The 11,396-nt window shown below is 61.3% G+C and overlaps 1 protein-coding gene across 1 annotated transcript in view; it reads left to right on the top strand.

The window, feature by feature from the left end:
• The first annotated feature begins 4,931 nt into the window (after nt 1–4,931).
• Nucleotides 4,932–11,396, top strand: part of ZFYVE28 (zinc finger FYVE-type containing 28) — a 109,411-nt gene continuing 102,946 nt past the window's right edge. The window contains exon 1 of the mRNA XM_037829269.1: nt 4,932–5,386. Within this exon, the coding sequence (XP_037685197.1) occupies nt 5,348–5,386 (39 nt within the window). The 5' untranslated portion in view covers nt 4,932–5,347. The remainder of the gene's footprint in view (nt 5,387–11,396) is intronic.

Here is an 11,396-nt window from a genome sequence, read left to right as displayed (position 1 = left end):
CCCGGCATGCAGGGGACCCTGTGAAGTCCTCACACCTAACAAACACCCGCAGCGTCCCCTGCATGTGGCCGGAGCCGGGCCTGGGGCACTGCAGGGACCAGACGGACGACAGGGAAGGGGTCAGAACCCGAGTGGGACAGAGTGACGGGGTCGGCAGGTGGCAGGGGCTGTGTGTGCCCCTGAAGGCCACGCCAGGAGCTGGGGTGCAGGGGCCGCCCAGGGAAGGGGTGGTGTGGCCGAGGCTGGGTGGCGGCTGGGGGCGGGAGGCAGGCAGCACCCCAGTGAGGTGGGGAGGTCTGGGGAGGAGAGACTTCGGGTCAGGGGACTCTTGGTCCACTCTCTCCGTCGCTGACAAATCCCTCCAGGTTCCGGCTGCACGTGGGACCCAGTGGGGCCGTGGCAGCACAGCCCACCCCTCCCAGCCGGGGGCCAACAGCCTCTGCCCCCTACCCCCACCTCTCCTGCACCCCAGTTCCACCCACTTGGGCTTCTCATGCGCCTCCTGAACAGACACTACTCCTCTTTCTCTTGCCCCCTGGTGAGCCCTAAGCATCCCTCAACACCCGATCAAACACCCCCTCCGCTGAAGCCTTTCTAGTGAGGCAGCCATCCTCCTCCCTTAGCTCGCCTGGCCCTGGGCCTCCTCTGGTGTCACCCAAACCTCCCCTGGCTGGGGGCCACGGGCGGGGCCCTGCTTCGTCGTCTCTGAGTTCCTGGCCCCGGGCCCGGAGCTGGCATCCAGCAACGCCGCAGGAATGTCTGTGGAGGGACCGGTCGAGTGTAAAACTGAAAAAGGACCAAGGATCCCAAACCGTGCTCTTTGTTTTGGTGGGAAAGCAGGCTCTGGCATCAGGGCAGGCCTCCGTGGAGACCGCATTCGCTGCGCTCTTAAACCTTCACTTGCACGGATGCTGTCGTGCAACACAGCTCACATTTACCGTCTCACTCAACTCAGAAAACAACAGACGCTGCAGGAATACTCCCAAGCAAACACACGTGGGAGAGGGTCAAGCCCGCGCTGAGCCGGGGTGGGTGGGGGTCGGCTTCTGGACCCCGAGGGGGACTTCCTACCTGTACGAGCCCCTGAGGCCCAGCTGGGCCCTAAAGCCCTCCCCGGACCCCCACCCCTTGCCTTTTAGAAAACACTCCTGTGGCCACATACCTGCAAATCCACAAGACAGTGGCCTGGCAGACAGGCCGGGAGCGGCACCTGCGGAAAGGGGCACCCCACACATGGGACCCCGGCTCAGCCGAGGGCTCCACGGGGTTTCCCAAGCACTGCTGGCGGTGGGAGCAAACACTGAAGGGCAGGGTTCCGGCCAAGAGAATCAAGGTGCGTACTGAGTGCCATAAGACAGCTGCCCCAAACCGTGAAGGAACCGATCGGAAAAAGAGGGAAGCCACAGGGAGAGGTCCCTGGGCCCCCTGGAGCCCCAGCCTGCCCCCCAACCCGAGCAGCCTGCTGTGTGGGAGTCACTGGGCTGCTAGGTGTGGCGTGGGCGGACCCCCTGCCCTCCCACCAGTCCTGGAGCCTGGAACATTCTAAAGAAGGATCGCCCAGAGGCCCTTGGCGAAGCAAATTAGGGAGGACCAAGAGAGCACCACGCCAGGCTGGGCCGAGTCCAGAGCGGACCTGGAGACAAGGGGTCAGCCAAGTACACTGCAGGGAGCCTGAGCTGAAGGCAGGGAGGGGACCTGTGGGGCCCCGGGGGGGTGGCAGGAGGGAGCAGGCCGGCCTGGCTCACCCCACCCGGGCTGCAGCCCCTCCACTGTTTCCCTTGCGGGCCCGGGGACGGGCGCGGGTGATGAGAAGAGTGGGGCGGGGGGTAACGTGCTGCGTCTCGTGGGCTCTGCGACCCCGTCCCCTGGCACAGGGCGGACGCCAGGAAAAGACGCCGTTGGGTTCCCAGTTCCCACCGAACTGAGCCTGTGAACTCAGGACAATCAGCTCTTGGGAAAGGAGGGATTAAGTTCATCCAATCCCGATGCCTGCAACCTCAGCTTTATTTTAACGGTGAAAATCATCTACGTGGGAAGCGGGATGCAATTCCTAACCATACTGATTTCTTTTCCAGGTGGAGTTTAAATCCACTAAGCAGGCCCAACTCAGAGTCATATTGAAGGAAACACTGACAACAGTTGTAGTCCAGCTTCTTTGTTTAGCAAATTGTTTGTAAAGACAGAAATGAGATTAAAAGAGAGCTTTGGATTCCATCAGAGACAACTCTCACCTCTTGAGAGGCTTCATTTACATAAGACCCCAAAGGTGCATTAATTAAAATACATTCTTTTCCATTATTAAAGCCAGGCTCCTAAGGCTTTCTGCCAAGTCATGCTCCAGGGCGTGTGCTTAAAGCCAGCCTCCCATAGCAGGTTTTGCTGGTTGCTTTTCAATCTCCATTCTCCCTTTCCCCCTGCAGAAACAAAACTCTGATTTTCAGCTGGGCCAATTGCTGTGCAACTGAAAGATGACATTTCCCATCTCCCTGGGAGCTCAGGTCTTCCACCACAAGAAGTGGCAGCGTGGAGTCTGCCTGAAAGGGAAGGTCATACCCTTCTTCTCCTCTTTTCGCCCTGCTGCCTGGACTCAGGAGGTAATGGCAGGACTTGGGCAGCCCCCAGGACCATGAGGAAAAAATGCTAAGGATGGCAGAAGAGCAAATTAGAAGAGCCTTGGTACCCTATGACCTTGGGGCAGTCACATCCTCTTTAATCTTGTTTGGTGTTTTCTGTTACACAGGCTGAACCTAACCCAACTGATGTACTCAATTCCCCAAGATCACCTTTCATCCCTGACATAGCTGTAACTGGGAAGCACAGGAAGGGAGCCCTTGCGCAGCACCAACACCCCCAGGTCTTGGAGTTGGCCAAGGACAGACCCACAGAGAACAATCATTTGCTCATTCGACAAATCTGCAAGTGTGACCGACGAAACGGAGGCTGCGGGAGGAGTGGGTTCTGTGGGGAGGACTGAGAGTGCAGTTTTGGATGCACTGACTTGGAGGGGTCCTATCAGACATTCAAGAGGCACTGAACAGGTAAATGGGTCTGGAGTTCTGGGGCAAGGTCAGGCTGGAGATACAGTTTGGATAGGGTGGGGAGGAAACGGCCTTTTATAAACCCACATGACTGCAGGAAATCGCCTTGGGAGAGGGGTGGATAGAGAAGCTTCCAAGGACTGACTCCTGGGCTTCCAGTGTTAAGAAGCAGGGAGAAGAGGAGGCCCCAGGCCAGGAGACCAAGAGGGAGCAGGCAGGGGTGGAGGTGAGGCCAGGTGCCAGGAGGGGGCGAGTTGCCTGCTGCTGATGGTGAAGCAGGAGAGGAGAGCTGGGATCCGATCATCGGATTGAGCAAATCAAGGGCAAAGAGCCTCTGAGGAACCGATGGGCGGAAATCCGATTGGAGGGGATTCAAGAGTGAACAGACGGAAAAGAATCAGAAATGGAGGCAGCTCTGGGGGTGCATCATTTTGAGAAGAGCAGTGGCTGGGTGGTGCTAGTGGGGGAGTCGGAAAGACCAAGCAGGCACTCAAAAAGACCATGAGGGAATCTCAGATTGGCCATGCCTGGACTCACTGATTCAAATGGAACAGACGGGTCTGGGCCCCCAGAACCCAGCACTGGGATCCTGGACCAGTGATTACATGCAGGAGCTGAGTATACCATGGAATTCTGCATCAAGAGAGGCGTTACCTCCCCTTCCTGCCTGGTCTTATTATTTTTTAAAAATAATTTTATTTATTTGTTTTTTATTACATAATATTTATACAATCTGAATTTCCCATTTTTAATGGCTTCTGGTGTACAGTTCAATGGTGTTGACTGCATTCACGTGTGCTACCGTTACCACCATCCATTACCAAAACTTTTCCACCACCTCACACAGAAACTGCATCCACTGAAAGGTAACTCCCCGTCTGTGCTCCCCTCTGCCCGGGTAACTTGTACCCCTATTTTCTGTCTCTGAATTTGCATATTCTCCATTTCATGTCAGTGAGGTCATACAGTGTCTGTGCTCTGCGTCTGGCTGATTTCGCTCAACATGACATCGTCAAGCTTCACCCATGATGTCGCGAGTCACTGCCTCGTCTGGAGTCTGCACATCCCAGCACCCTGGCGGGACAGGGGTGCGAGGCGGCGGCAGGCGGAGGCCAGGGTAGGCAGCCCTGGCCGAGATTCCGGATCCACGTCCTCAGCCGGGCACCTCAGCCTCTCTGTGCCTCCACTTCTTCCGCTAAGTGGAGATTTTAAGCGAGACGATGCATCGGTCTTAGCCCTGTGCTGGGCACACACTAGGAACTCAGATTTGGGTGACTGATGGATCCGAATTAGGGCACCCTTGGGCGAAGCAGTGAAAAAGGCAGAGTTTTCACAAAAGCGCCGTTTACTGTGGCGATACCAAAAAATAAGTAGGTTTCCCACTGACCAAGGAGCAGGGGAGACCACAGAGGTGGTTTGCAAAAGCGAGGTGAGACGAAGCGCGACGGCGAGAGCTGGCGGCGGACAGCCGGGCGTGGCGGGGACGGGGACGCTGACGCGGGGCCGCGCCCCTCGCCCCTCGGTCGGGATTCGCTGTCGGGACCCCGGCCCGCACCTGCGGCCCTTCCCCGCCTCGTACCTGTCGGCGGGCTCCGCGGGCGCTCCGGCCGCAGAACCTTCCTCCTCGCCTCCACCACCGCAGGGCGAGAGAGAGCGCGGTTCGCCTGGGGACCGCAACCGCCCGCACCTCACGCCTGCTGGGCCGGGACCTCCGCAACGAGGGTGCCGTTTGGGCGTCGTCACCTAGCAACCCGCCGCACGCCGGCGCCGTCGGCGGGAAGACTACAACCCCCAGAATGCACGGCGCAGCTCGCGACTGCGGGGCGCCGCGCCAGGGCGTCGCCTCCCGCAAAGCCCGTCGGGACGTGTAGTTTTTCGGCCCCGCGGGGCGCGCCGTGATTGGGCCGCCTGGGTCGGCCCCCTCCCCCGCGGCGAGCGGCGGGCCGGGGGCTCGCGGCGCCCTCGGCGCATGTGCGGCGCGGAGTGGCCGTGACCGGCCGCGGCGCGGGTGTCGGTGAGCGGCGAGGACTCGCGCGCCCCCCGCCCGTGTGCATCCGTCCGTCGGTCCGCCCGCGGGTCAGCGGGTCCGCCCGGTGCGGCGCTCGCCGAGCATCCCCCGCCGCGCACCTGCCGCCGCCGCCGGCCTCCGGCTTCCGGGCTGCGCTCGCGCCCCGCGCCCCGGGACCGCGCCGCACGGGGCCCCGGCCCGGCCCGGCCTCCGCGGGCCCCCCGCGCTCCGCAGCCCGCCCGGGCGCCGCCGCCGGGGGAGGGCGAGGGGCCGCCTGCTGCCGGGCCGGGGCGGCGCGGCGATGATGAACAGGTTCCGAAAGTGGCTGTACAAACCCAAGGTGAGCGGCCCCCGCCCCGGGCGCCCCGGCCCCGCGGGCGGCTCCTCCCCGGCACCCACCCCGGCGCGCCCCTCGCCGAGTCGGAGCGCCTCTCCCGTCCGTGACCGCCCTCGCCCGCAGGCCGCCCGGCACCCCTTCTCTCCACTCCACCACTGGGCGCACCCCTGGTTGCCCGCCCCCCGCCCCCCTTCTTCTGGGCCCGGGCCCCAGGACCCTCCGCTCTTACCCTGGGCCCTGGGCCGACTTTTCCTTCCCCTCTGCCGGCCGCCAGGACGGCCCTTCTCCCTCGTCACCCCGGTCCTGGACGTCCCGGGTGGTCCCCACCTCCTCTCCTGGTCCCCGGCCCGGAACGGACCCCCTGCCGTTCCCTGGGGCCCCTGCGCCGGGGCGGACTCGCCGGTTCCCCTCCGGCTCCTCCCCGGCTCTCCTGGGCTGGGGACCGACTCTAACCCGCTCTCCCCCCTCCCACTCCTCCCAGCTTCTGGGGGAGTCCCACTCGCTCCCCCCTGAGTCCCCGATGGCCCCCTCCGTCCCCCTGTCCCGGTCCTCCCTTCCCGAACCAGGACCGACCCGCATCTCGACCCCATTCCCGTCCCCACCCGCGCCCTCGCGGATCCGGGGCGCACCCCCACCCGGTGCTGACGCCCCTGCTCTGCGGGCCGGGGTCCGGGCGACGCGCCCCGCGCTTCGGCGGCTGCTCCCGTCGCACTGCGGGCGCTGCGTCCCCGCTGCCTGCGCCGGGCTCGCGTCTTCCGCGGCCGGAGCGGCGCCGCGGTGCCGGGATCCGGGCGCGGGGTCCGGGGCGCACCGGCCGTGTCCGGGGGCGGCCTGTACGGGGCCCACTTCGCGGGAGGGCCCCAACGGTGGGGACTTGGGGGCGCCTTGGCTCGGGTGTGTCTCCGGGGAGGAGCCGGGCCAGACCCCGCGTCCGGACGCCGCCCGCGCCTCGGATGTCCGAGGCCGCCGCGTTGGCGACGGACCCAAGAAACCGACCCACTGCCGCGGTGACCGCCGTCCCGGCGCCCCCACCCCACCCGGGGGCGATCCCTCGGGGCGGGATCTCGTTAACTCCCGGGCCGTCCTGGTGCCGCGTTCCGGGGTCTGGAGGACGGACACCCGAGCTTCTTGGGGCGAGCTCAGGGGCCCCAGGGCTGGAGCTGCGTGTCCTTTGGAGCGGGGAGTTCTCGGGGAGTTGGGCCGGCGGCCCTGGACGGGCGGCGGGACACGGGCATTTCGGGCTCCCGGAGCGGCCGGCCGGCGGCTCGGCGACCCTGGCGCCCGCGGGCGCTGGGTGTGGCCGGGGCTTCCCGCGGCGCCTCCCCGCTGCGGGCCTGGAGGGCGCCTCTGCCGCTGGCGGCCTCTGTGCGGCTCCCCAGCGAGGTGGCAGCCTCTGCGCCCGCCCTCTGCACAAAAGGGGCTTTTCTCTTCACCAGTTAAGGAAAAACCAAGGCTAGTTGTCAAAAGATTGTTTGGGAGTGGGCAGCAGCATTTTTTTTTTTTTTTCCAATGATGATGGCTGGGGGCAGGCAGGGGAGTTGTGTCACGGATCCGGGACTCTTGCAGTCACTCTGGGTAGACAGTTCTGTGGGGTTTCCCAGCCCTGTGCGGTGGAAAAGGCTGCCCTGAGAATCCTGTTTCCAGAGTCTTCCTTTTCCCGGACTGGAAGGGAAGGGAAAGTAATTGCACACCCTCTCATTTGTTTCATCCGAAACTATCTAACGTGGGTTTGGGTAATTGGCTTTAAGCCTGGGAGGTGACCCACTGCCCTGGGCTCGGCTTCAGAATCCAGAGCTGTGGCGCTGACCGGCCCTTGGAGGAGGTGCCCAGGCCGCCCCCAGGGCTGCGGTGCAGAGCAGAGGTGGCGGGGCCAGTCCTGCTCCCGGGCGGGGAGGGGCAACCTGCCGCGGGGACCCCTCCTCTTCACGCCGGCGGGTTTTGCCACCGAGCCCGGGCCCCCGAGCGCAGGCTCTTCTCCAGCCGGCTCTGCTCGTGGCCCCTGCCCCGCAGTCCGCCTGAGCTGGGCCGCTCCTGCTTGAGGTCAGTCTTTGGAGTTAAATATCTTGATTGTCGGAGGGTTGGCGAATGTTGGGTCACCCTGATGACTTTTCATTCTTCAAACCAAAGTTCAGATTTTTGCCTCGGATTATGAATTGAATTTTTTGCTTTCCTTTTTATCTAATTTAACATACTTGGGCACAGGGAAGCACGGAGCCAGTCCTGGGCACCTTCTGGCCCAGAAGATTTGACCAGTTAAAGGTTGGCTTGGGAGGGTGTGTCCGGGGGGGGGATGGTTGTCTGCAGTAGGGATTTTTTTTTTTTTTTTTTTTTTGTATTTAGATAGACAATTCAAACTGCATTCTTGGTGTAATTCCTGCTTTTGCTTAAAACTGAACACTGTGCTTCTTGTTTATTACACTGTGGTGGAAAATACTGTGAAACCAAAAATATCATTCATTGTTCCTATAGTTCTAAAAAGGGATTGGAGATACTTAAAAAAATTCTTCTATGACATTTAAAAAGTTTCAATATGTGACTCATTAATAACTAAGTTGAGTGAAAACATCTGATGTATAATGCAATACTTTAGCATTAAAATGACATTTGAAAATTATATTTCCATTTATTTCTTTTAAATCAGGCTTTTAAATGCTAGTATGATTTTTCTCAGTGTCAAGTGTTCAGGTCTCAGAAAGTATTATCCTGACTCCAAGTGGAGCAAAAAAAAAAGCAGTGTGCAGAAAGCGTGAAAACATGTGAGCTCATGGTTCTTCATAGATGCTGGAGAAATATATTTTTGCTTTTCTTCAAGGTGAAGCCTTTCCAAGAAAGAATTGCTGTATTAAAAAGAGGAAACATTTAGGAGTATTTGGCTTCTTCATTTGAAACAAAAGTATCACTGTTTGTATTTCTTATTTGGTTTCAGCGTCGGCATTTGATTGACTGGGTGGGAGATCCCTATGGCTGGCGGGGGGAGGGACCGCGGCCGCCCGGGGTTTGGGTCCATTACCGGAGGGCACTTTGGCGGTGGCCCAGGGTGAGTTGTGTTTTCCTCCCGTGAGGCCGCTGGCGGCTGCTGACGGCTCTCCTTGCAGCCCAAGCCGCTTCCAGTTCTGCTTTCTCTGTCAGGGAACATTCCTTGTAAATGGGGTGTTTTCCTTAGTGATGGTTATCTGGAAACTTCTGTAAGTGTTCCAGGTTCAGATTAGAGACGCGGTGGTCTCTGTCCAAGAGAGCCCTAAGGAGCTTGCTGGCTGTGTATGCTTTAGAACGAGCCTCCGTGCTCTGGGAGTCTGGATGCTTTTCTGGAACCGGGCAGTGCCCTGCCTCCCCCTGACTGTCCATAGCCCAGCCGCCTGCAGGGGCCGGAGCGCCGCTTAGGGTCCCCCCTGTTTCTGGGGTCCCAGTCCGCCCTGCCATGGCCGTCGGCCTGGAGCTGCCCGTCGTGGCAGGTCCTGGAGGCTGGCCCAGCTGGGGCAGGCAGTGGCAGATGGAGGCCGTGACGTATTAACCAGCAGGTGCCCGTGTGGGAGGGGAGGCCGGGTTTGTGTCTCCACAGCCCCAACGTGCACACCTGACGTGCAGCTGTGGTCCTTGTTCCAGGGCTCCCCGAGGGCTGGGGGTGAGGGGTGATGACACAGATGACGGACATGTTTAGAAATGCAGCCATGAGTCAGCAAAACCCCGAGGCCCAGCGCACACCCCACGAGGGGTCGTGGTGGAGGGGGCTGCGATGTGTGGTCCTCCCGGCACCGAGGATCCGGAAGGAGGGTGATACTGAGAGGACAGTGGCCAGCACGGGCCATGGCTTTGGGGCCGTCCTCCCACGGTGCTTGGTTGGTGCTTGGGATTTGAGGGCTCACTTCCAGCCGGTGTCTGGTTGACTAGTTTTCGGGGGCAGAGCTCTGACTGCTAAGAGGCAGCCGGGACTGTAAGCGTCCAGGGGGCCAGTGGCCAGGGGACGGTCGCCACAGGCTGGCCCCTGTGGGCACCCTTGCCTCCCGGTGTCTGGCTTGGAGCCAGGCTGGGGAAGGCCTGGAGGGTTTGGGGGGTCACCCAGACGGTGCTGACTCCGCGCAGGGTGGTGCCCGCCTTCCCTGGGCCTGGAGATCCCGTTCCCGGCAGGGCTGCCCCCCGTGGCACCGCCCGTGGACACGTCAGTATCCAGGGCCTGTGGCCTGGTCCACGGAGGCTGTGGTGTACAATCTGCTCCGGGGCGCGCCCAGCAGGAGGCTCGCTGCTCGAGCTGAGGCTGCGTTTTGAGTTTTATTTGTGTCTGAGGGCGATGGGGAGGCTGGGCCGGGCCCCGCCCCGGCCACCTCTGCGGTGATCGCTGCAGTCACTCGGGCTGACGGGGCTTCCCGTCCGAGCAGGCTGTTCCTGGACACATGCCCAGGGCTTCTGTGAAGTGGGCCGGTCGGCGGCAGGCGGAGGCCAGGGTGGGTCACACGAGGCAGGGGTGGCATGGCCACGGCTGCCTCAGCACTGCACCCCACTTCAGGTCTTTTTAGATCATTTAGGTTTAGGTCCTTTGGGTCACCCGGAGGGGAGAGATGGGTAATTGAAGGACATGGCAGCGCATGGCTTGAGCTGCTGTGAATTCCCACAGCTCCAGGCACGTGCGCCTCGGGTGCACGCAGACCCCCAAGCGCCTCGGAAACGACTTAGTGACCATCCCCAACTTTAGGCTCATGACCCGCGCCTCACCTGTTGGAGTCAACGGCATTTTGTACCCACAGTTCAGAGCCGCGCGCTGGTGCGTGGGAACCTGAACGATGGAGCCTGATTCTGGTTTGAAGGAAAACAAACACCTGGAAGGCCCGGGATCCTAAGCATTTCCCCCAGGCTTTAATTGTCCTGCTCTGGCTTGTGTGTCTAAATAGCCCAAGGGTCTCCGTTTCCTGGGGCCACTGTAACAGGTGACAGCCGGGGGGCTTAAAGCAGCAGATATTTATTCCCTCTCAGTGCTGGAGGCCAGAAGTACAAAATCCCGTGTGGGCACCATCCTCTCTCCGCAGGTCCGGGAGGCCCCGCCTGGCCTCGTCCAGCTCCTGGTGGTTGCTCCTTGGCGTGTGGCTGCCTCCCCACAGCCTCTGCTGCCCCCTGTGCCAGGCCTTCTCCCCTGGGTGTCGTGTCCATGATTCCCTCTCCTGGAAAGGTGACTGGATTTCGGACCCACCTTGATCTAATAGGACCTCACCCTAACCAATTACATCTGCAAGACCCTCTTTCTACAGAAGGCTAACTCACAGGTTCTAGGTTGATGTGAACTTTGGGGGGTGGGTACCATTCACCCCAGAACACTGAGCCAGGGCGGCAGGGTCCCCGTGTGGGGACCTGGGTGCCAATCCTTGCTCTGCCCCTCCCCGGCCCCGTGCCTCGGTTTCCCCGACTGTCCGGTGGCTTGGATGGGCAGTGCCTCCAGGGAATGGTTGGCGGCACCCAAGGGGACCAGCTCGGGAAGTTTACACGTAACAGTGCAGCGGCCTCACGGCGGTGTCAGGGACGGGGACTGCTACAGAAGCCTTCAGGGATTTGGGGTTAGCAGGGGCTCCCAGACCCCATGGAAAGGTGAAAGGGTCTCACCCACATACCCTGCCCCCACCCCTTTTCTGGGGGCCTGTCAGGAGCTGGTTGCTGGAAACAGAGCCAGTCAGCACCCGTCAGGCGTCCGTCCCCCAGTAACTGATTCTGCCGTGAGACCCTGCTTTCTACTAATAGGACGGTGCAGGGCTTCAGGGCCATGGGGTTTGGGGAGCACCAGGGGGAAGGGGCCGGGATGGCAGCTTGGAATGGACCCCCTGCACTGCCCGGTGATACGGGGTGGGGAGGGCAAGCCTTTGTGGTTAAGGCCCTGGGATTGGGGCTGCTCACCAGTGCGTGGACGTCTACAAGCAGGTCTCGGGGTGTCACGTCAGGCCCCTGCCAGGAGAAGGCAGAGCCAGGATTTGAACTCAGTTCTCTCTGACTCCGGGGCTGGAACCCGAGAGCCCGGGTGTCCTGCTGAGCGGGT

The sequence above is a fragment of the Choloepus didactylus genome, chromosome 3, assembly GCF_015220235.1.
Source record: "Choloepus didactylus isolate mChoDid1 chromosome 3, mChoDid1.pri, whole genome shotgun sequence".
NCBI lineage: Eukaryota > Metazoa > Chordata > Mammalia > Pilosa > Megalonychidae > Choloepus > Choloepus didactylus.
This window is presented reverse-complemented; position numbering and strand designations above follow the sequence as displayed.